A 26,687-nucleotide genomic window follows, 5' to 3' on the forward strand; every position below is an offset into this window, starting at 1 on the left:
TCTAAAATAAAATTTTATTAGACCCACCTTACATAGCTAAAATCTAAAATATATGCTATTGAATTTATATGACAGTAGTAACTCTACATAGATATAATACTTCTAGAGGGAATAAGAATGGCTTGGATCTGAAATGACTTCTGAGATTTTGATTTTTTGCTCATCTGAGACAAGGAAATATAGCTTCTTTCAGGACTGAAGCAACCCTCAAAAAAGAAAGGGAGGAAACACCCAGCAGGAGAGCTTACCCTATCCCATTCCCCTCTTCCTCCCAGACACCCACAGAGGTACTAGGGTAGCAGATGTGGTAACATGGGCAAATCGTTTCCTCAAACCCACACAGCCTGGGAAGATGGAGAGGTGAAAACTAAAGGGGGAAGGAAAGTTGGCAGGGTATAAGACTTTTTAAAAAATGTGTGTTAGCTTAGGGGTCTGGAGTACTAGGAAAAAAATGATATGGAAGAATTGATGGTCCTTGGTCCCCCTCCCCTGCTTTATTTCATCTGAGTAGGACTGGAACTCATTTCTAACTATGTTCTTTAATTCCATCAAACACTGTATCAGATTAATTTGATCTGACTTCTCCTGTATTTGACCTCTAGGAGCCATATAGAAGAGAGTGACCTTTGTGAGAACATGGTTTGGATTTCAATTCCCCCCGCCCCCACCCTGTTCATTGTTAGAGAGTTTGCTCTCTCTACCTGGGTGCATAATTATGAACTTTTCATATGTTTCATGACCGAACTTCCAAGGGCAAAATTCTATGAACTTGAGTGTTAAAGTCTGCCCACCAGATCGAATGCCAATGTAGGACAGTTAGTGCTATCAGTGGACAGGGACAGGCCTGGATCCATGATTTCATCAGTACTGGTAACCCCTGAGTGAGGAAACTCGTTAACCAAGCCGGGTCTGTACTTTTTCTAGAGAACTGAAAGGTTAAATGGTCTGCCTACAATCACACAGCCAGTGCGTGTCAAAAATAAAGCTTGAATCAAGTTTTAGCAAAAAAAAAATAATAAAAAAAACCTAACATGTTTATGGCGGTTTAAGGTTTACAAAGCACTTTATGAATATCTCATTTGCTCTTCACAATAACCCTAGGAGGTAGGCGATATTATTCCCACTTTCCAGATGATCAAACTAAGGGAAGGCAAAGGTTAAGTGACTTGCCCAGGGTCAACAGCTAGTAAGAAAAATTAGCCATTGAACATTGAAAGGGGAGAGATAGCTGATACAGCATAGTTAGTAGTAGGTAACGTTTATATAGCACTTACTAGCATTACGAGATCAGAAATCTCGGGCTGAAGGTGACTATCTAACTAGTCCCAAATCCTCATCTGTAACATGAGGAATTGGAGGCCTAGACAGGTGAAGAGACTTGCCTAGTGTCATGCATCATTATTTATTTAGATAGTACTGTTGGCACCTCTTAGTGTTTTGTAGAAGTAACACGAACTTTATAAAAAATGAACTTCTATACCAGACCAACAGGCAAAGTGAATTCTCTTCTCCAGGGAGAGATGTCACCCCATCATGTGGTCTTTGTGAAGTCAAAGTAACCTACAGGTTGCCAGAAACCATGTTCTTCTCAAGAGGAACTTTATTGAAGAATAACTCCATCCCCCAAAAAAACCCTGGCAGTGTACACATGGCTACTGAAGGTCTGGAGGGGAATATCACTGTTGGAGGCACTTGTAGTATCCTTCAGTATAGGAAAAGCCCTTCATTGTTTATGGCAGGATTCTCCTTGGCCAAAGGCATATGGTTATAGAATTGAGTGGTAGGGCAGAAATATCTTTTGGTGATAGGATGGTGAGAAGAAAGAATTATAAAATTGCAGCTTGGAAAGGACTTCAGAGGCCATCTAGTATTACCCTTTCACTCAAGGGATAGGAGAAAGGTGAGGCCTTGACAGATCAAATGACTTACCTACCTATGGTCACACAAGTGATAAGTGAAAGAGGATTCAAGCTCAGGTCTCCTCTTTCTAAATTTAGTGTCCTTTAGACTTTCTTTGGCAGGCTTGTTTCCTTTGTCACTGCTCACTTGTGAATCCAAGTTGGTATATGCTCCAGGAATGCAAACTACCTTAGGAGAAATAGTGTAGAGAATGGTGTGTGGAATTTAAAGTACTGAACTTGGAATTGTGGGAGATCCTGGTTAGAGTCCTGACTCTTGCTTGTTACTTGTGTGACTTTGGGCCGGTCATCTAGTTTCCTCATCTGTAAAGTGCAGGACATAGATAGACTAAATGAACTCTGAGTTCTCTTTCAATTCTGGATGTATGATGTCATGAATAATTCTAAACTGACAGTGTATGGTTCAAGATTTGATTATTTGGGGTTGCATAATAGATAGAGCATCGAAGTCAGGATGATTTCAAATCTAGCCTTAGACACTTGGTATGTGACCCTGGGCAAGTCACTTAACCCCAATTGCCTCCAAAACAACAACAACAAAAATTGAATATTCTTTTTACCCTATGGACAAAAACTATTAAATAATACTCTTCATTTATAATGAATTTAATTTTTCTAAAGCTTTTAACAGTTAGTGGAAAGAAATATAAGATAATAGCTTAAACTCTGGACAAGCTAGTTTGGACATACAGGCACCAGTTTAGACATGAAGACATTTGCTGGTAGTAGTTCTGCAAACAGTTATCAATGAGTATTTAAATGTAAGGGCAGGACACTATTCATCTTGAGAGGGGTAAATAAATTCTCAGTAAGAGAAGTTAAAAAACTATGAGCTCTATAAAAGCTGACTATATTTAAAGCAAAATGCTATCACCAAATTTTCAGCAGTACACTTGCCAAATCATTGGGAGCTAGGATCTGAAGAGAGAGAAGAACTATTTAACAAGTATACCCTTGTAACTAGTGGTGTGCTAGAGTCTATAGTTAAATTCTCAATGTAAGCTTTTACACCTTGGAAATTGGCAAATACTACAAATTGGGGCTTGTTTTATTGATCATCTAAACTTAAAAAAAAGTGATAGAGAAAATTTATAATGAAGACTAAACTTAAAAATGTGTTATGCATTCCTCCCCCCCCCACAACCACTGCTTGTAACTATGCTCAAATACATTTTTTTTTAGATGAAAAAAGCTTATATCTTTTGGAGAAGTGCTAGTAGATCAGGCCTTTAGGAGGTCAGGCAATTTAATTCTATACCTTAACCCTTCAACAAATAGGACTTGATATGATGCTAATGTTAGAATGCTGATCATTAAAATATACAAAAATCTAACACCCTTTTCCTTAATGAAGAAAATAAATGTAAACCACATTTTAAGAAAACTCAGTAAGTACAAATCCAGACTGACCAAACAGACAAGTAAGGGTGTGGTTATTTGCTTTACATAGCTATCCATGTTATAATTATTTCAGGAATCCTTTGGATGGCTAAATTTCCTTAATGTACTTAGAGCACAGTTTACAAAAGTATCAGTGATGACATTTCAGGAATACAATTGTTGCATTGTGATATGTATTACTATAAAAAGTATAATTGTGATAGTTTAAAAAAGATCACTGACTGCACAACCAGGATTTAATGTTACTTAGATATAGGTTCCCATTTCTAAGGTTGATCTTCATCAGTATCAGAACTCATAGTACAAGCACGATTCTGGAAGGCTTTGTCAATTTAGGCTTTCAGTTTTACTTCCTCACTAAAGAACAACATAGTCCCTCCCTTCTCTGGTTTTACCATTAAGACAGAAAGGAGAGAGCCCGCTTACCTTACAGCCATGGATGATACTGTAGCCCCAAGAATTAGGTGCACACTTATCACACTTGTCTCCAATGGTGTTGGGAGGACAAATACATTGGCCAGTATTTGGGTCACAGTTATTACCCAGATGCGCACACTCACAGGCTTCACAGAAGGAGAAAAAACCAAAGACAAGATATAAAGAATGATCAGTATAATTTTCAGATGATATTGAAATGACCTTGCCTTTCACCTAATTCCCTAAGTTAAAACCTTTCCAACTCACCAACTAAGTTCTAAAACATTTATCAACTTATCGTGGATTTTTTAAAATGATCCTGCCAAATTCTGTCCTAATTCTACGGACCATAACTATGGTGGTATTTGTTTATCTGGCCTTAGCTTCTGACACTTTTGCATACTGTATAGAATTGCTTTTCCTCCTCCACCACACCCCCCACCCTTCCCGTTGATACAGCTGAATTGTAAACAATAGGTATAAGACTTGCTCTTTTGAACTTCAGGATGGTGAATAAAAGACAAAAATGATCTGCATCAGCAAGTGTTTTACAAATCCGCAAGTCTAAACAAAAAGTGCTTTGCAGTGAACGCTACTTATGCATGCAGAGTGTTTCAGGGGCTGCATTTACCATCTGCCTTATTTCTGTGTAGTTAACTTGCTCTTTCCTTACAATATTGGAAAGTGCAGAACAAATAATAGGTTCATCTTTCCCCATTCCCTTCTCCCAGGGTATATTGAGGTAAAGTTCTGAAGACTTCAAAGCTGCCTAAATGAAGGATTCTATTTCCTATCTATCCTTGCTGCTCTTAGACTAATGGACTTTGGTGTAGTCTTCTATAATAAAGGAATGGAGAAAAAATGAGGGACTTGAAATTTGGTGGGGTAAATGCAAGAACACCAGTACCATGGGAAAATCTCATTTTATATTCACTTATATGATGTGCTGAGGTAGGTCAGCCTGCCTGTAGCAAGAGAGTCTATAAACCTTTTGAACTCAATAGATTTAAGGTTAGAGATGGTAAATTAACTTTTATAAAGCTGATATCAATAAAATATTGTAAAGAAATTCTATGTCAATACCGGACAAAATGTTTGGGAGGGATCGTAAGATCGTAGATTTAGAGTTTCAAGATACCTTAGAAGTCACCTAGTCCAGTCTCCTCATTTTACAGGTGAGGAAACTGAGGCTAAGAGAAGTTAAATGGTTTGCCTACAGTCAGACAGGTAGTAAATAACAAAGCATGTATTCAAAACCAGGTCCTGTGACTCCTTCGGGAATATACCATGATTCAAGTCAGCTTTACATGTGGAATAAAGAGTGAGACCTGAGAGACCAGATTGTCTAATTCTGTGATGCTAATTTTGCCTTTAACAAAGTGATCAGCATAATACTGACCTTCTAGAAGAATATTAATATTCTCATCCGTATAGTGTATGGCTAGAGGCCCTATTGCACAAACAGTAGAAATTTGAGTATATATTATGCATTTACAAAAATGCAGCTTCATTATTTTTCAAGTTAATATAGTATTAAGTAAATTTAATAATTTTGCCTTAGATTCTTAGGCTTTTTTTTTAGGTCCGTAACAGGCCTTCAAAATTATCTTCTCAAACTCTTTTATACAGGAGCAAACAGAGGCCCAGAGAATCTGGGACTTGCCACAGTTACACAATTAGTAAATCCAATTAACTTGCAAGTCAACTAAGCAATGGTTAAGATTTGAATACAGGTTTTTCTAACCCTTTCCACTATTTCACACAGTCTGCCTCCGTTATAACGGGTGTTGTTGTTGTTGTTCAGTTGTGTCCAACTCTTGGTGACCCCATTTGGGGTTTTCTTGACAAAGACTCTAGAATGGTTTGTCATTTCCTTCTCTAGCTCATTTCACAGATAAAATAACTGACACAAACAGGGTTAAGTGACTTGCCCAAGGTCACACAGTTAGTGTGTTGAATTCAGGAAGATGAGTTCACTCACTCCAAGCCCACTGCACCACCTGGCTGTCCCTACTATTGTGGGTATAATAACTCCACTGTAATGGATAAATAAGTATAAATTCCTAATTCAAATCTCAGTTCCCATGTAAATGGATGAGTTTAAAGAGTTTGAGGATTTCTGGGAAAATCTGATTCTCTTAAGTTTGTTAAACATTACTCCTATAGTCATCTGAATAGTAATAAGTCATAATTATTACAATCAGCCATTATTTTGAGGCTTCTAATGCAATTTAATGACTGAATATCACTTATATTTAGTGCCATGTACTAAGGATATGAAAGGATTTTAAGACTCTCTTTCTACATATATATCTGTATATATATAAACTATATATAATAATTGGCATACATATCTATTATGCATACATATTAAACATACATATGAAATGATAACAACAACTCATTTCTGTAGTGCTTTAAGCTTTATAATGGATTTTGCTAAGGAAAGGTAAATGGCAGCCTAGACCAGGGGTGGGGAACCTGTGGCCTCAAATGTGGCCCTCTAGGTCCTTAAGTGTGACCCTTTGAATGAATCCAAACTTCACAGAAGAAATTCCCTTAAGAAGAAGATTCGTTCTGTAAAACGTGGACTCAGTCAAAAGGCCGCACCCAAGGACTTAGAGGACCACATGTGCCCTTGAGGCCGCAGGTTCCAACCCTTGGCTCTGGACCCTGTCACAAATTATTGGTTGCAAATCCTAAATTAGTGGTGTCCAAACTAGGGGCATTTTATTACTCTCTGATATTTTTTTCTCTAGTGTGTTTTTTCTTAGTGAAGTCAAGGAGTCAGCAAGCATTTCTTAAGCCCTTATTATGTGCCAGGCACTGTGTTAATTTCTGAGAACATAAATCCAAGCAGGAAGAAAGACAGTCCCTTTGCTCAAGAAGCTTTCACTCTTGAGAGATTCTGGGTGAGTCAGGAGTGCAGCCTGGGGAGGAAGTAAGACCTGGCTGGCCCGGACATGCTTCTCAAAATGGAGGTTCTGGGAGCAAACAGACAATCAGAAAGAGAAAAAGAAGGGGTGGAGAGTACTTCCAATGCGTGAAGTCCAGGGCCTGAGTGAGCTTCCAGGGGGACATGGTTTTAATGGCATGGCTGAGAAAGTTGGGAGAGTTTATTGCCACCTCCCCCATTAAAATATAAGCTCTGTGAGAGCAGGGATTATTTAATCCTTCGTATCTTTATCCCTAGCTCCTAGAATAGTGTCTGGCACATATTGTAGTAGTGGGCGCATAATACATGCTTGTTGATTGATATTCCCTTACCTCTGCATAATTACTGCTTTCTGAGAAGATGGTAGCAGGGCATTTTAACAAGTGTGCATAAGGGAATCATCTGAAATTTATCAGCTTCTACTCTGAAATACAGAATATCTTACTGCGTGAGATCTACGGCTATTCCATCGTTTCCCTTCTGGCCTTTGTTCATCTTTCAAATTGCCTCCCTTTCCACCTGTAATAAAAGATGGCCCCTTGATAGACTAGCAAAAGCAAATCACTTCACCTCTCTTGACCTCAATTTCCTCATTTATAGCATCAATAATAATGATCATGATATTGAAAATAATAACAGCTAGCATTTATATAGCTCCTTAAAGATGTAATATTATTCCAGTTTCACAGATAAGGAAACTGAGACTGAGAAAGGTTATGTGACTTGCTCGGGGTCACATAGCTGACAAGTGGTTTTGGCAGGATTCGGAGTCAGGCCTTCATGATTCCAAGTCCATGGAACCTTTCTCTCCACAACACTCTGTAGCCTAAGATCTGATCTAACCCATTTTGGCAATCTGAGAAAATGATTTCTTGGTTCTTATTTTGCAGAAAAAGACCTAGAAGTCCTGTGTGTATATGTATTCTTGAGACACACACAAAACACACACACACATACATGCATACACACAGAGGGAGGAAGGAAGGGAAGGTGAATAAGAGGGGAAGAAGACTATGGATTGCTGATAATTTTTTTACATGGCTAAGCACTTAAAACTACAACTTTTGTGTGCTATATGAATGCGAGTTATTAGTATTAGGTGCATTGTTTCCAATTGTTGATAAATACTAATACATTCTATTGATTCATAAAATTATTTTATAATTATAAGTATATAATAAGTATATGATTATATACTTATCTAAGTATATGACAAGTATATAATTTGTAATTATTTTATAATTATAAGTATACTTGTTTTGCTGGTGTGCCAAATCAGAAAATGTTAGAGTAGGAACTTTAGCAGCTATCTAGTTCAACACATATTAACACATGTATATATATAAATATATGTACATTTATATACATACATAATATATACATATATATATAAAATCTGTGAAGTCAATTTCTTGAACCCAAGTGTAAATTTTACATTAACTGCACTTATATTTCTTTGAATCAGATTCTACCCAATGCTCTAGCCTGTCAAGAACTTTTTAGATCTTGTCTCTTTCATCCAGTGTGTTAGCTATTCCTTCTGGCTTTATGTCATTTATAAATTTGATAAGCACGCTCTGTATTTCTTTCTTTTAGTCACAGCCAAAATTGTTAAACAGTACATGGCCAAGACCTGATACCAGAGGCATTCCACTGGAGACCTTTTAATCTGACGTGGAGCCATTTAATGACTACTCTTTGAGTCTGGCCATTTAACTAGATCAAAGCCATCTATTTATACTATTATCTAACTGATATCACCCAATTTCTTCCCTCCCAAAAGAATAGCATGAGAAAATTTATCCAATCCTTTTCTAAAATTCAGATAAAACATATCTATAGCAATCTTTTGACCTATCGGGTTAGCCAATGTCTCAACAAAAGTAAATGAGATTAGTATGCCATAACTTGTTCTTGATGAAGCCATATTAGTTCTATGTGATCACCCTTTTCTATGCTTGATGATCACTATCTATTTCATAATATCTTCTAGAATTCTGCCAGGAATTAAAGTCAGGCTCACTGGCCTATAGTTTGCTGAATCTATTTTCTTCTCTTTGAAAATTGGGACATTTGAAATTCTTTAGCTTATTATCTACAATCTTCAAATACCATTGATAGTGATTCAGCAATCATTCACCAGTACAATAGAATATAAATAATTCATCTGGATCAGCTTACTTGAACTAAACAAGAGTAAAGTGTTTTTACTACCCATATGACTAATCTTGAGTATAGCTAGGTACCAATTAGTGGGAATAGTGAATACTGTGAAGTAGTCTCATTATTTTAATTCAGACAGCATGTTTGCATTGGGCTGGAACCAATGACCATATTTTATATAATTATAACTTCAAATACCATTAATTTGAATGGAATTTTGGTTAATAGGCCTATCTCTACCTCCTCTGAACCTTTTGGAATCTCTCCCCAAAGCTAAGGTACATGTCAAATGATGCCTGGCTATCCCGTTATTCTCTATCACAGATTTTAGGAACAAATGGTAACTTTACCATTAAGCTTCCTATCATTTCACCCTAGAAATCAGTTCTTCCCAATTGTTGGGAATCTTGTCTCAACAGTAATTCTTCTCTCACTGTTGCTTCTTTCTAGGTTGTTTAAAATAAATAGGCAGCTTTCCCTCTACACCTCGCACCCTGTTTGCCAGTCTTAAATAATGACATGAAGGAGAATAGCTGTTTACTTACGAGTGCATCCTCCCTCTTGAAAGTTGAAAAAGCCATGAGCACATCGGTCACATTTCTTTCCTGCTACTCCAGGCTGGCACCAGCACTGCCCACTCTCTTCACAATCAAAAGACTTGGATCCAAAGGAATTGCAGTTACAGGGAACACAGCCCCGAGAGGACTGTAGGCCAAAGGTTTGAGGCTGACATGGAAGGAAAAGAAAAACCAGTTAAAGACAAATAAGCCAAAATCATAACAGCTAAACAAAGCATGCAGGTGGGAACAGAGGGAATTGTGGGCTGTGGGGTTTTCTCTTTTATGCTATTACTATGACAGCCAGGCTGTTATTAAAGTTAATAGATATTGCCTACCATATCAAAGGAGAAATATTATTAGATTGGAGTCACACCAGAAGTGAGGGCAGCACTGGGGCAGTATCTTGAGGTCTGTAACATTTTAACTAGCCTTTCCCCATACCTCCCAAGGTCATAGCAATGATCTGTCCAAAAGATGGAAGCCATGAGTGGCTTCCAGTTTTAATTAAAAACCTCCCTTGTTCACAGCTTCATTTCTTTTGGATTTAGCTAACTTCTTTCAGGTCCTGGATTGTAGGTTCACAAAAGTTGGTAAGGATGCCTTAGATCTTTTTTTAAAACAGCACCAGAAAAATAAAAAAAAATCTTTTCTCTCTCTCTCTTTCTTGGCTTGATATTTCTTCTATTCACTCCTATGTATAATACATGGCTAAACAAAAAGAAACTCTTGGTCACCACTTTAGGAACTATATTATGGTGCAGTGCAAAGAGTGCTGCATTTAGAGTTAGAACACGTGGGTTTGAATCCTGGCTCTGCTACAAATTACCAGTATGGCCTTAGAGAAGTCATTTAACCTCTCTGGGCCTCAGTTTCTTTATCAGTAAAATGAGAGGATCTGGACTAAATGGCTTCTCAGGTCTCTTCCAGCTCTAAATCTATGATCCATTGAGTGTACAAATGTAACTAGGCAGTGGTGTCTACATTGGCAAAATGAAACAGTTGGATCACTCTCAAGTTTATTTGACTTCACACTAATTGTTTAAATGTACATGCCAATAATAATTTTTGATTTGGAAATCCAGTCTGCTTCAAACACTGTGACAAAATGTCCATTTCATCTTTCATCACAATAAGCAGTCTGTTATTTTTCCAGGCACAGTCAGGGTTCAGCTGACATTGAGAGCATTAGGTGAAACATTTGCAAAAAAATGAGAGGGATGTGGAGTCAGTACAATTATTTACTAAATTCACTTTATATGCAGTTAAGGACATGTTTGCTGAAATGTCTTGGGAAATACATGCACATCAAAGTATAATCATAAATTAGTTTGGATTTTTCCCAGAGTTGGTTACTGATGACAGATCTGTAAGGATACACTAAAGAAAGGTCTTTTCATTTTCATGGGTTATCCACATAAAAATTATTTATCTGTGAACTGAGGAAAACAGTCTTCTGCAGTCACAACCTGCATCCCTAGCACTAGCCTGCTGTCTTAAAAATATGTGCTATTAGTCATAAGGGGACTGTATGAAAATGAAGACAACTAAGAACAAACCCTCCCTTATTTACTATTAGAAAAACTCAAAGCGTCTTCCCTATAGAATGTCAAGTTTGCATATGAAGATCAGCTTGCCATTACCCCAGCTCTGTTGGGCATAGAGATTAAAACATAATAAAATAATGGAAAATGACTCCAAATATAACATTAGACTCCATGAACTTCTCTACCCTGTTTTTTGTGAAAAGAAACTTCAGCAGCTTATTGCATATCAGCCAAGAAAAAAAATAATTTTATTGCTAAGACAATTTTCATGATTATATTCATTATATTGACAATAAGATTGGGAATAATAAAAATAGAACACAAAATCAGTTTTCCTGAAACTTAGTTTTCAAATTTTGCTACAGGTTGAATAAGTTGAATATCCAGGCATAATGTTTTAAACTTCTACTTACTGTGCATTTTTTTTCTCTTTCCATTTCTAAATTTTTGCAAACCCCAGATGGAAACGACAAATAACTAGTAATGTTAGAAAAAAAGGGCAAAAGAGGATCCGATGTGACAGTTTGATATTGTTTAGCTCAGACAAGAAATAGAATAGAGGGTGGTACCCTACTTTTAAAATGAACTAAAGCACCCAAAGAGTCCTATAGGAAATATTTTGTAAGAAAATCAACAATAAGTAATTTCCCATATAGAATTTCCAAACAGTGAAATGCTGTAATTAAAAAAAAAGATATCAAATCAAGTTACTAAAGAGGAAAGACTACCTAAATTCAGTAATTACATTTTTAATCACAATTGCCACCATCAAAGATTACTTTCAAAGGTTAAGGAAAGCACACTCAGAAAACAAACATGAATAACAAAGATCTCAGGCCAGACATTCAGATTAATGCATTGAAGCCAACCAAGCAGAGTCTAGAGCTCAGCTCTCAATAAGAAGTTTGATAGGTTCTCATAAATTCTATTTATAAAGGTGAAAACTAGGGAAAAGACTGTCTGAAAGGCTGAAATAGGACTTTGTGCTAGAGTCAGGAGAGAAGGAAAGAGGCCATGGAACGGGCTGCTTTTCTTCTGATTTTTGCATTTTAAAGACTAATGATTTTTTTTCCTAAGAAATGATACTGTGTTTTTAAAGAACCATACTTTCTGTTGCGAAATTTTCTGAAATTTTATATTTCATAAATGAAAATGGGACAATTTTTCGAATTAAAAAAATCATTTCTTTCTTTTACCCTCTTCATTTTTTTCCACCAACACAGTCAAATATCCAGATAAAAATTTATTACAAATACCTGGGTATTTTATCTACGTGATGGCAAACATTTAGATATCTAAAAATATCTGGGCAACTGGCTGGATGCTTTTATTTTCTTTAGATGGCTGGTAAGGAGGAGAAGTTCTTTTTTCTTTAAATTACTTCTTAGATTTCTTCTTCCTTTTCTCCATTCCAGAAAGTAGGAGTTGTTGGGTTACAAGGGCAGTGGGATTTGCATGTCTGTACGCATGCATTGGTACTCAAGACATGTCTACAAGAACGACAGAAACTGGGCTCCAGACAGATCTTGTTTTAAAGCATGACACCAGAATTAGATCTTAAAAAAAGATGGATAAGACTAGAAATGAGACCTGATGTAACTGTTCAGAAAATTTGATTATGTCCTTCCTAATTTTTGTTAGAAAAGAGATTAGAAGAGAGATTGTCCCTCTGAACCCATAAAAACAAAACTTGATGAGATAGTAATTAATAATAATAAGTCAAAAGGGACACCATGCTACATGTTTTCTTGCTTTCTGGAACTGAGCCTTCATCGTATTTTAAGCTGATTTAGGTGACTATCTAATACAATAACATTGGTAGGATTTATTTAGGCATGTGGATACTTTAATGTTGCAGATTACAACCTTTCATGCCATAGTTGACATTTTTTATAAATTTGTCTGTCTCTCCTTCTCCCCCTCCCCCCTACAATATCCACTGATGCCCTTTCAGGGCACAGCCTTTGAGAACTAAAGGTCACGATACACCACAATGAGGTACTAGGGTAGGCCAACAAACAGTAATTAAGCACCTACTATTTGACAAGTTACCACACAAAGCACTCAGGATATGAAGGGAAAAAAAAAACCCTACCCTCAAGGAGTTCTATTGCTAAGGTTACAACCTATAAGGTTGGAGGCAAAAGGAAGATCTAGACAAGCTATTCTAGCAACATTCGAGGATGGGAAGAGCCCTTTCAGCAAAGGTCAGAGGGTAGATAAGGGCAGGCTTTCTGGAAGAGTGGAATTTAGCTGAATCTTTAAGAAGGATAAGCACTCTAAAAGGTGATGTAGCAGAGGGAGGAAATGTGTATTCATAAATGATCACCTTTATGTAATACACAGAGGCAGAAGCTTCTAGTAGTCCATTTTGGCTAGATCAAAGAGGACAATGAAGGGAGTAATGGAAAATTTGTAATTCCAGTAAATCTGGAAAGGTGAACTGGAGCCAGGCTGGGGTAGGAGGTCTTCTATGCCCAGCTATCTAGTTTCTGTTTTACCCTAGAAACAATATGGGGCCAATGAAGGCTTTCACACAGGCGATTGGTAAGGTGTAAGACTGAAGCTGTCAGTCGATTTACATCTGCATTTACAATGTGCTGACTTAGCAATCTTAACTCAGCATAATGCAATAAAGGCATATCTAGCAACCATCTATCATTATGCATTTATTAAGCGCCTCTTGTGTGCCAGGCACACAAAGACAAAAAAAAGTCAACGATAGCACACAGAGAAATCCATGCTGAGACACGTTCCATGCAGTGCCTCTGGGATTACCAGAGATTGGGGCCTATAGGCCCCTCGAGGGCACCCACTTGCGCTGACAGAACCCCATCTCAGAGGAGGAGGGGGAGGACCTTGCAGTTGTTGGGTCATCCACGGCTTCTCCTCCTGTTTATGCACCTGCCTGCTGACTTCACACTTTTTACCTACAAATCCTGATTTACAGACACATCTTCCGGTCCTGTCGCAGTGAGATGACACAGAGCCAAGAGGGTTGCAGTCACAAAAGACACAGAATTGCTTCTCTGAGTCCCACTGCAACTGGGGCTTTCAGAGCCAAAAGCAAAAGAAAATGTGAAACAGAGCATGAGACAGTGTTCAAGAGTCTCAGTTCAATGATATTCTCAGATATTCCTAAACATAGGATGTTGACACTGGAGAAGTGGCTTCTACTGAAGGTGTATGTGTGTGAACACAAAATTATACGTGTGTGTGTGTGTCTGTATACACACACGCAAACACACAGTTTTGGACAAGATCTGTGATTTCACTGAGGTAGGCAACTCCTGGTGAGGATATCTCCCTTCACAAATGCAGAGCCACAGCTGTGCCAAAAATTATAGTGTTGGAGAGTTGTACAGGACCCTGGGAAGTGACTTGTCCAGGGTCACACAGCCAGTTTGTGTCAGAGGCAGACCTTGAACCAAGGTCTCCCTGACTCTCAGACAGTCTTTTTTTTTTCCTACTATGCCAAATTGCCTCCCGGTATTCTTAAGGACTAATTGTTCTGTGAAAATAAATTAGTGGGAATAGATAGGCTGCAGAATTGGGTTTGTATGTTCCAGGTGAACATCTGTGGGCAGTCAGCTAAAATGGCCAGCTAATGAGACCGGGGGTAGCTAGATGGCACAATGCATAGAGTGCTAGACCTTAGAGTCAGGAAGACTCATCTTCATGAATTCACATCCAGCCTCAGACACTTGCTAGTTGTGTGACCCTGGGCAAGTCACTTCACCCTGCTTGCCTCAGTTTCCTTATCTGTGAAATAACCTGGAGAAAGAAATGGCAAACCACTCCAGTATCTTTGGCAGGAAAACCCCAAACGGCACCACAAAGAGTTGGACATGACAACAGTAGCAAATGAGACCAGAGTTAAGTGCAAGGTTCTCTTTGTTCCCAGGTTCTTGATTACCTGCCTAGCAAGTGAATTCTATCAGCCCTAACAAATGGGGTGGACCCAACATGGAGGGATCATTGCAAAGCTTCACCTCTGGGAAATTCTCCAAATGCATACTCTATCGATTGTGATAGGGTTGGTAGAGTCCCATTCACATGTGATTGACAGACAACTTTCATTAAAAATCTCATTTTTAAGATGATTCTTTTAAAAAATACACTTTAGTAAATCTCAAAGCTGTTATCAAGTTCAAAACACTAGCTTTTAAAAGACAAAACTAGAGGTATTTTGTTAAAATCAAAGGCTATTTAACTGTGCTAGGAACGTAAGGATAACAAACTGTTTTACTTTGTACTGAATAAGATCCTCTCTGAGCTTTGCCTGTGGTGAGAATTTCCTCAAAGAGCCGTAAAATTGGTCATACTAAATATAAATGGTTTATATTCTTTACTCCAGGGACATCCGAATCACAGCAAATATTATACATTTCTATTGCCAACAAAGTATACGCTGATGGCCAAGTGTTAATTTACCTCAGAATTTTGCTGATTACTCCAAATATTTCATTGACATTATATATGTAGATAAATGATTTCTAACTCCCTTTTAAATATGTGTATTTTTTCCTTCAGGTCTGGGTATGTGATTTTTATCATAGTAGAAACTTTCAGTGTAGAAAATGCCTCTCTACCAATTCAAACCAGCAATTTATAGTCTTAGAAAAGAGTCTAGCGCACTCAGAAGTTGTGACTTACCTGTGGTTACATAGTAAAGATGTATTAGAGGCAGGATTTGAACCCAAGACTACCAGACTCCAGTTCTATCCACAATATATTGCTCTGGCTGTCTTTTACATATGAAAATACAGTGATAGAGACTATTTAAATGCATACAATTTAAATGTGTCTCTGAAGGCTCCTTATAGATTTTGAGATGAAGAAAAACAGATCAGGAAGAGCTTATTCCTTACCTGACACTCATCACAACGAAGTCCTTGAACATTGGGTCTACATTCACATTGCCCTGTCTTTGTGTGGCAAACCTCTGAGAATGAGCCATTGAGGTTACAGCGACATGCTACAAAGGGAAAAAGAAATTCGTCATTCAGATCCTCCAACATGGGGGTTCCCTACCAAATTGCTTTCCCCCCTCCTCTGTCCTTCAGTCCTACGACATCCCAGAAACCACTGGGATAGCCAGTGGGGAGAAAGACTGACTACAACCAGGGGGATCCTCTTAGCCTAGCAGGTTGATTACTCAAAAGTCTTGGTTGAGATGGGAGTCAATAACTTTCATTCCTTCTGATGAGATGAAGGATCACCAGGTCTACCGTCTTTGCTGATACTTCCTTCTAAAATCCCATAGGCTTGACTGTCTGACCTGACCCTATGGCCTGGCACTGCCATCCTACCTACTTATACAACTTAAGGAATCTAGGCCTTCCCATCTGTACCATCACTGAACACTTAAGGCTATCTTTCTCAAAGAGAATGAGAACTCCTTAAGAGCAAGGACTATCTCACTTTTTTCCATTTGTGTCTCCAGCACTTTGCACACACATGGTCAATCCATTCATTGTTTCCATTCATTAATTTCTGGCAATGTAGAAATGTATAAATTCCTAATACCACCACCATGATTATTACTTGCTATTACTATCTTGACTTTAAATAGTAGTTTGAAAGTGCTCTTATATGCTTCATCATAATTCTGAGCACGCCATTTCCATGATCAAGAAGATTCAGTGGCTTTCTTTAATCTCCCAGAAAAAAATACCCACCCCTCTGTTTGACATTTAGAGGCTTTCACAGTCTTGCTCCAATTTATCTTTGCAGATTAATCCCACACTATTCCCCCTCGTGCACTCAACAGGGCAGCCAAGTTCTTCCCCATGGGATGGCATGTTTTACTTCTTTTCAGAATCGTTAGCTTTTTTCAGGGTTTAGGTCAAATGTTTCCTCCTACCAGAAGTCTTTCTGTTTTGCCCTCTTGTTAATGCTTTCTCCCACTCCCAGAAAATAACCTTTTATTTGTGTGTGTATCTACATCTACATCTGCATACAGCCATATTCAAAACGTGATTATATGTGTGTTTGTGTATATCTGTGTGTATTTGTATATGCATTTATACAACTGCACACATTTATACATACATACATAAACATATACACACACATATAAACATGTGCATGTATTCATGTGTGTGTGTGTGTGTGTGTGTGTGTGTGTGTGTGGTGCCACAGTGGGCAGAGCACTGTGGCTTAGATCATGAAAACTCATCTTCATGAGTTCAAATATGAACTTAGACACCCACTCGCTGTATGACCCTGAGCAAGTCACTTAACCCTGTTTGTCTCAGTTTCTTCATCTGTAAAATGAGCTGGAGAAGAAAATGGCAAACCACTCTATGATCTTTGCCAAGAAAACCCCAAAAGGGGTCACCAACAGTTGGACATGACTAAATGACTGAACAATGATGCTGAGTCATTAAGTACTAGTGAAAAGTGCAACAATTGAAGTGATAATAATAATGGTGAGAATAGTAATAATAATAAGAAAACTAGCAGTTATAAGGTTTGCAAAGCACTTTATATATATATATACATGCACAGACACACAGATACACACACACACACACACACACACACATTAGCTTATCTGGGAAATCTAACTTTGAATCTCAGAGACGAGACATCACTTATTTGATCCTAGACCAGCCATTTAGCCTCAGTCTCAGTTTCCTGCCCTGTAACATAGGAGTAATGATGTTTGTACTACATATGTTACTTAACTATTATAAAGCTCACATTGGAGAATGTATGCAAAGCATTTTGAAAGTCGGAAAGCACAGCATGAATTATTATCGATAAATTCAACAATAAATGTACTGTTTGACCAACTATAGTAATGGTTAATCCCTATGCATTCCCCACCCTACCTCACCTCTGTAAGCTTTGCTACAAAAGACAGCAACATGGCTCTTTCAAGAAATCTCAGTCTTTTTAAATCATGCTTACCATTCAAGGCCTAGTTCAAAAGTTCTACGAAGGCTTCCTTGATCTCCCAGCATGAAATGCACAATACGTCAGTGGAATTTTAAGCTTTAATATTTTAAATAGCTTATTTAAGCTATTAAGAATATTAAATATCTTAGAATTTCATTGAGACTTTTGGGACACACTGTATGTAAGGAAGTTATAGGGGTTACAGATGGTACGTTCAGGCGATAAATTGAGATGCCAGTTTAATATTCAGGTGTAGGTGTCCAAGAATTTGTTGGAAGTATAGGACCGAAGCTAAAGAAAGAAATTTGGGCGTGATATAGGGATAGATATGAGAGCTGGATCTATGATGTCACTGAGAGAACCAACTCTCAGGTGAGGGAATTCCCTGTCTCAAAGCAGATTGGCACCATCTCAGCAATCTAAAGCCTTAAAGGGTTGCCTAGAGCACAGAGAAGTTAAGTGACTTAGTCATGCCAACATGTCAGAGGCAGGATTTGAACAAGGCCAGGTCTCTCTCCACCATGCCACAGCTGCCTCATAACTCACTTTTATGGAGCACTTTCAAACCTGTGATGCATTTTTCATAACAGTAACCTTATAAGTTAGTGAAAGGTTGTTTGTTATTGTTTGTCCTTCATTCTTAGAGGAGGTGAGCCATGACACTCAAATGAATTTGATTTAAATGAGGGAGGGCTGTGCAAAGTCACAAGCCTCACTTTCCCCTCTGGAGCCATCTGGGTCCAGTGGCAAGATATAGATCAGGATGACTGGAGATGGTCCTGGATGCAGTGAGAAACTTTGGCCTTCTTAAGCTAACATTATATCAATAAGGAATCTGAGGCTCAAAGTGAAGTGACTTGGCTTAGGTCATATGGTTATTTAGTGTCAGAGTTAGGATTTGAACCCAGGTCTCCCAATACTTCACAGTACCATTCTACTAATTTTCCTAATCTATTCCCTACAACTATGTCTTTTAGGTATTCCCTAGCTCCTTGTTCAGGTTTCTTATTCTCCTCTCTGTTTTCTGTCTTGTAGGAATCAAGGTTATTTAACAAACATTTATTAAGTGCATACTAAGCTGTGCTAACTGGAGCAGCAAGGTGGTTCAGTGGCTAGTGTACCAGGCCTGGAGTAAGGAAGATCTGAGTTCAAATCCAGCCTCAGACACTTATTAGCTGTGTGCCTGGATAAGCCACTTACCCCCTATTTGCCTCAGTTCCTCATCTGTAAAATAGGGACAAATTGGAGAAGGAAATGGCAAGCCACTCCAGTATCTTTTGCCAAGAAAACCCCATGGATTTTGTTCAATGGGTCCTATAGAATCAGACAGGACTGAATGACTGAACAACAACAAAGCTGCACTAATCATTTGGGACATAATGACAAAAAATAAAATAGTCCATGTCCTCAAGGAACTTACATTCTAACGGGGTAAATCTTATTTTAGAAAATATTACAGGCTTACACAATATATTTGGGCATTTGCACCACTTGCCATTTTTATTCTATAGACTTTCTAATGTCTTGCCTTTCCACCAAATAATAAAGTATGTTGGGATATATAATACTCCAGAACAGGGAGTAATCTTTTTTCCCCTGAACTTTCTTTGTACAGTACCACCTATGACTGTACAAAGGAAGATGCAGGCGAAGAGAGTGTACTCAGCAAAATCCTTCCCTGATCACCCAGTGCTTCCTCCTCAAAGTCTTCTCTCTACCAGAGCATTTTCCTAGGATCTCTCCTTTCCCTCATCATCTCCTGCTATGTATTCTCCTTGGCGCCAGCTCCCATAGTTCAGTGGGATGGAAGTCAGCCTCTACCAAAGGCTAATATATGCTCAAAACAACTTTTGCCTTTACTTTTACTCTGGCTTTGAACATTGGTTTTTAAGATAATTATGGGCTTAGTGGAATTATAGAACTGTAGAACTGTCAGGGAATTTAGAGGCCACCAAATCCAATCCTCTTAATTTTACAGATGATAAAACCAAGGATTAGAGAAAGATTAAGTGATCTCCTCCAGGTAGCACTACAAACCCATAGAAGAGGTGGGATTAGAACTCACTTCTCCTAAGTACTAGTTCAGTCTACCAAGCTGAAATTCTAGCAAGCAAAGCTTTTCTCCTGGCAATGACCTATATTTTATCATTGCATTTTATTAATTTCTATTAAACATTTTGCTTCTCACCTGAGAATTCAGTATTAGCATGAATTCTTACAATGAATTCTCCTTGTCTTATTTCCCATACATTTGACATGACATTTTAATTAATCACTTCCTTCTAGTTAATTCAGAATAGTCTTTTAAGTGTAAGAATGACAGCTTATTCCAGATGTTCTAAATGACAACCATGTAACTTTTAAAATCAGACATATTAAAGAGACATTATAGTGCCAGTTGTCATAATAAAGTTTACTGACAAATGAGAATCAAGTATGTTAAAGTAAAAGTAAAGTGTGCTAACAGTAAAGTTTAATAGGGAATAAGCCTTATAGTTTTCACTCTTAATTTTTAAATCTGAATTTACTAATATATGCGTGCATAAGCATTTATTGCATCTGGAAATTGTAGGGGTTTTTAACTCTAAAATTTTATTTAAGTTTTTTAATTCCAGTGGTCCAACATCTATATGAATACCTAAACAAGAAAAATCAGTGGAAAGCAAACTTAGAATCTCAGGTCTATTTTTCTCTTACATTAAATAATGCAAAAAGAAATTTGTTAGATAAACATGACAGTGATTCATTTTTGACATTTTGGAAAGTGCCAAAAGCAATGAAAAGTATTTTTTTTTCTTTTAAAAAGTGAAAAGAATTTTTTTAACGAAAGGAAATGTTACGGTTTGACATAAATAAAACAAAACATTAAAGTAAACATGTAGATCATTGGTTGCAAAATAAAATTTCATGAAATATATTTTTTGTTCAGTTGTATCCAACTTTTTAAGACCCTCTGGACCATAGCATGCCAATGCTGTTCACGCGGTTTTCTTGGCAAAGATACTGGAGCAGTTTGCCATTTCTTTCTCTAGTAGATTAGGGCAAACAGAGGTTAAGTGACTTGCCCTGGGTCACATAGCTAGTAAGTATCTGGGGCCAAATTTGAACTCAGGTCTTCCTGACTCTAGACCTTGCTGTCTTTGAGGCAAACACAAGTTAAATGATTTGCCCAGGGTCACAGAGAAATATTTTTAGGGAAGTAGAAATAAATGAACTTTCTCTTTGGGAGTCTGGCAAGTGTGAATGGTTGGGGCAATTGTCCTCACATGATACATTAAAATTCATTATTAAAAATGAAAATGTTTACTTATAATAATTTTTCATTTGTAGTTATGTTCTTTTCCCCCTAATCCCCCTTCCTGATCCCAATTCTATCGTATATGCATACAGTGATCCTGTATACCTTTGGAAAGGTACAATCATGGTCCATCCTAGCGTGGTGGCTTTCACATCTTTGCAACCCATAACCATTCTTTGGGTGCCTAAAACCTCATGCTACACATTAGACCTTCACCACAACAAATTGTATGGAAGGTTTGCACCCAGATTTCCTTTTGATTTTAAGATCAGAAGAAGAAAAATAAGTTGGAGAAGGGGAAAAAAAGTGGTTGTTAAAGGATCAACATGGTTAACAGTTAAATTATGACTGCTACCAATAATCACTATTCAGATCAATCAACTTTTGTGATTTCCTAAGAAATTCCGGTGCTACCATCAAGTCATTATTCAAGGCACTGGTGTTCTTGCCAAAAGTTTTGTTATATAGTATGTGCTTATTTGTTTATTGATTCGTAATTTTATCAGTTGGAAACTCCCAGTAAACAGACTCCCTCCAACAGTGCAAATCACCAACTCATCTGTTACTTATAATCCTAGTTTCCATGAACACCGAGAGAGATTAAGTGACCTGCCCTTGAAAACATAGCCATTATGTGTCAGCAGCAGGATTTCAACACTGGTCTCCTTAACTTTAACTAGGATGGTGCAGTGGCTAGATAAGCACCAGGCGTGAAGTCAGAAATACCTGATTTCAAATCTGGCTTTAGACACTTACTAGCTGTATAACACTGAGTAAGTCACGTAACCTCTGCTTAACTTAGTTTCCTCACCTATAAAATGAGAACAGTCATAGCTCCTACTTCCCAGCGTTGTTGTGAGGATCAAATGAGATAACATACATGTATAGCACAGTGCCTGGCACATCGTGCTAAATAAGGTAAATAAATAAATACTGTCGTGGTACTAATCTCTCAAGGTAATATGATGCTCTTTCAAGTATTTCTTTCCCCTCCTCCCCCAAATGCAAGTTTCCTTTATTCTTTTTTATTTTAAAATTTGTAACTGCGGTGTAGATACCAGACGATATCCTGGCAGTTCAATTGGTAATTAGATTATTTTTATTATCCACTCTGACAAGTTTTTTTTTTTTTTTTTAGCATGCTGGTTATCAATACTTAGGAGAGATACTGCAAATACTGGGTACTTAGAAACTGGTACACCAAGTCAATTCTAACTGTCATAAAAATGCTGATGCTCACCTCTAAACAGACAGGGAGGAAAAGAGGCTTCTTAATGGTTATTGGATTGCAATCCCTGCTACTGTTTGGATGCTTAGAGGAGAGTGACCACTAGGTGGCGATGCAGCAACATAGTCCAACGTTTAAAACAGTTTCCGTATTAGTGCACTCTCTATGACCCAACTGGAGAATTTGTAAGGTTCCTTTCCACATGATTAATTTGGGGATGCTTTGGGGCCACAAACATATGTATATGACTTCTGATTATGATGGCAGCTGCAAATTGACGGTGATTTCATTAAACGATAATGTGTCACTCTAAAAAGGATGATTGTGTTCAACCAAACAAGACCCATCTTGCAAACATTATACATTGCTTCTGTATTCTATACCTCTTGTCATTTTCATAGATAAATGATAAGGTCATATTAACAAGAATTTTTGCCCAAAAAATACTTAGATGGATGATAAAGACAAATAAGCCAGCATTCGTAAACTTATGGCTAAATATGTAATACCAATTTGGGTAGAATATTGGCAAAATCACTCATTATCTTTTGTTCATAACTCTAAAATACAGGACATGCTAAGATAGAGGTTTGTCATTTTAATGAAGAACCTAAGCTTTGCTTAAAGTGTCAGCATATTAAAATAGTGACTGGGCTTGGGGTCTCAGTGCTGACTTTCAAGGTCATGAAATTCATACTTTTCAAAATTCAGAACATGACCATTTCCTAGCAGGTAAATGATGTAAATTTGCTCACTAAATACAAACCACGTGTTTAAAGCAAATGATGACAGTTGACAAAAGAAGTAAAACTGGAACCTACTAAATTAATTTACTAATTGTCATGGCTTACTTGGGCTTTAGCCCATGCTTGTCTCAATGATAGTCAAATCACACCTGAAAACACATACCCATTTAAGAGTGTTTTAGTTGAGAAGCCAACCCAGGAACAGAACAAAAATTACCAAACGAGTGTTCTTTAGAGTATAAACTTACGTGTGCGTATTATATATACAATTTCCTGTTCTTCAATCTCTACTCAGAAACTGATCAGCTACTTTAAGATATAATACATCAATTCTGTCAGGAGCGACAATGGTTCAGGACTTACGCTGACAGTTCTTTGCATCAACTGCATCTCCAAAATATCCGTCAGCACAGCGCTCACAATAGCGGCCTGTTGTACCTGGCTTACATATCAGACAAGAGCCAGACAAGCTGTCACAGCTGCCTGGGATGGAGAAGTCAAGGTTGTCATTGCATTGGCATGGCTGACATGATCCTCCAGGTACAGAAGGTTGTCCAAAATAGCCTTCTGCACACCTAAGGCAAAAGATTCAATCTGTCAGAATTCTTTGGGACTCATGAAACCCCATCAGCAAAAGTGTTTACACATTTGTCGTGATACTAATCTCTCAAGATAATATGATGCTCTTTCAAGTATTTCTTTCCCCTCCTCCCCCAAATGCAAGTTTCCTTTATTCTTTTTTATTTTAAAATTTGTAACTGCATAGTAGATACCAGATGATATCCTGGCAGTTCAACTGGTAATTAGATTTCAGCAGGGGGAAAATATCCCCCAAACCTTGACACTTGTGCTGAAGACGAGACAAAAGCATAATAAGAAATCTGTCTAGTGGTTCTCCAGAGGAATTCAAGTCCAGGTTGGAAAGCCTTTGTATTACAACACATCATATGTAGCTCCTGAACTGGTTGCTTTTCTGTACTAATATACAAGGCTCAGTTTCTTTTTCCCCCAGTATGAACTTGTTATGAGAATTCAGGTTAAAAAATACAAAGGCAGAATTTTAGGGAATACTTAGTGTAAAAAGCATAACTAGGAGTATGTTGGTAAGTACTGGGGGTGGGGAAGGGGTAAAGATCGTGGACACCTGTGCATGTGAAATGTGTCCCTATATGTGTCCATCTCCCTTTCTAGAGAAAATATTTGTTTTCTCAGCTCTGTGCCTATATGGGATCCTGGTGAAGTGGAATGGCCCAGGTGCCAGAAGATGCCATTAGATACTTTTTAATAATTTAGAAACCCATAAGACTGTAGACTTTCCTTTCTTTTCTTTTTTAAGAGTGTGCTCCATTTGGCACAATAATCACAAAAACCAGAAGGTTGCTTTTTTAAGGCACAGAAGATCTTAATAAATTATAGTATCATATTTTCCCCTGATCAAAGCACTATATAAAGCTTGCTATTTAATGTGGCATATTACAAGTATCTATTCAAAAAGTGCTTATATAGACAGGACCCATTTATATTCTGGTCCGCTTTCCCCTTCATTACATTTACTCATACTTCATACTTGCTCATGCTCTCAGACTGAGGGAGAAGAGAAGTAGGGAGAAGAAAGAGGAGCTAGAAATAATAGGAAGTAGAAAACTTTTTGTTTCTGGGCAGTACAGACACCCATGTCATCCTATTGGCCTGCAGAACAGCCATGGCCAAAAAATATAGGGGACAATGATGAAGAAAATAATTTCCTCCAAGCAATATATTGTTTGTAAAGGCAGTTCACACACACACACATAATAGCTACTGTTTTGTAAGGTTAGAAAGACTCTACTTTCAGGAAAAGAGATAAGTATATTTTCATTTGAGCTCTATCAGGCACCCTCTCCCAGTAAATTCATGACAATTTAATGGGCACCACAGATATGAATGACCTAATAATTAGATTTGTACTTACCAACTCTAATATTAATTGTACTCCAAAAAATAAATGCCACAGAGAAAAAAGACAATAAAACCTAATTTTGGGTAAATATTGTTGGCAGACTGTTGCCACCAACAAATATTAATTGCTACTTCTTTTTAAGGATGGTTTATATAAACTAAAATGGAATATATAATCTATAATTTTTTAATTCATTAAATTTCCTCATGCATAAAGTGATGTGAGGATTAAATGAAATAACATAGCTTGGAAACTTTGAAGCCTTATGATTGGATGAGTAGAAAAGCATTAATTAAATGCTTCCTGTACACTGGGTACTATGCTAAGCACTGGGAATATAAATACAAAGGTGAAACACCCTGCCCCCAAGGAACTTACATTTTAATTGGAGGAGATACTACATGTAAGAGAGTAGTTGCCCGTACCCACATAAGGTAGTTTTGGTCTGGAGAACCAAAGAGATGGTGAGTAGAAGCATAGAGATGTGTACCACAGAAATATTCCCAATGTAAGAGGTGGAAGAGGTCTGCGGGGGTGAGGGAGAGGGAGGGAGTTTTAAATTATTATTATTGTCATCATCCCTTTACAAAGAGGCATTTAATCAAAACACCAAGAAGGTCCAAATGAATTATCACCCACATTTTTCTTGCTTTGACATTTGGAATTTATCATCACATCCACATAGCTTTATATTTCATTTTGTTTACTATAAATAAATGGATTTTGCTCCAGTGAAATAAGGATATATCAAAGATAATTATTATAGTCAACTAAAACCCATTACTTTCAGTTCACTTCCCTCAAAATGACTTACTGCCCTCTGGAGAGATGACATTATTTAACAAGGTCTGGGAATTCTTCTTAACACAGGTACCAATTAATATAGTGCAAATTTCTTCCACAATAGGAGAAAACTCATTCCAGGGAGAAAATGGCCATAATTAAACAGATTAATATGTAAGTCAGAAGCAGCACCTATGCCTTCCAGAGGGTTTTGTTGTATGACATTTAAGCAAAAATTATGAATAGACATGATGGTTAATTCATATCATACTTCAGTAAAAAAAAAAAAAACTCCATTCACTACTGACACATTTTAGAAGACTTTTTATTAGCTGTCTTATAGTATTCTTGGAGTCATACAAAAGAATTCCCTATGGAGCAGAAAAATGCTTCTAAGATCAGTGAACACAATACTGCTCATCATATAAGTCTTCCCTTAATGATAATAGTGCCTAACTTTGTGATATGTTTAGATTCAATTAATTAACAGTAGTCTAAATCACAGTCTTTTAGATTTTTACAGATTTTCAAACCTGCACTCTGAAAATATGTCATTGAGAATTCCAAAAGAATTATTCACATTCAAGGCAGAGTAAGGAAATTCCATCTGAAGACTAGAATTTGGGGCTGCAATTGTACTGTATAGTCAACTACCACTGGTTCCTTCCACATTATTTCCCTCTAATTCAATTGGAAAATATTTGGGAAAAGACAAATGAAGAACACAACATGAGGTAGACAAAATCTATTCTTCCAATAGCAAAGAATATTTCCTAGGAAGATGATATTCAACACCATGAGATACTATGCAGGAAAAGGGGAAGTGAATATATGGAATTCAAGTACCT

At 37.4% G+C, this 26,687-nt stretch overlaps 1 protein-coding gene across 7 annotated transcripts in view; it reads right to left on the reverse strand.

Moving 5' to 3' along the window:
- LAMA2 (laminin subunit alpha 2) overlaps positions 1-26,687 on the reverse strand; it is a 777,226-nt gene that overhangs the window by 247,508 nt on the left and 503,031 nt on the right. For 4 of the 7 annotated variants that reach the window (XM_036766214.1, XM_036766215.1, XM_036766213.1 and 1 more), the window contains 5 exons: positions 23,481-23,692; positions 15,811-15,917; positions 13,718-13,990; positions 9,381-9,561; positions 3,747-3,883 (listed from right to left, as the gene is read on the reverse strand). In XM_036766214.1, the coding sequence (XP_036622109.1) occupies positions 3,747-3,883; positions 9,381-9,561; positions 13,718-13,990; positions 15,811-15,917; positions 23,481-23,692 (910 nt within the window). The remainder of the gene's footprint in view (positions 1-3,746; positions 3,884-9,380; positions 9,562-13,717; positions 13,991-15,810; positions 15,918-23,480; positions 23,693-26,687) is intronic. The other 3 variants (XM_036766219.1, XM_036766217.1, XM_036766216.1) reach the window with 1 other exon arrangement.

This window comes from Trichosurus vulpecula, chromosome 7 (assembly GCF_011100635.1).
Source record: "Trichosurus vulpecula isolate mTriVul1 chromosome 7, mTriVul1.pri, whole genome shotgun sequence".
NCBI classification, from domain to species: domain Eukaryota; kingdom Metazoa; phylum Chordata; class Mammalia; order Diprotodontia; family Phalangeridae; genus Trichosurus; species Trichosurus vulpecula.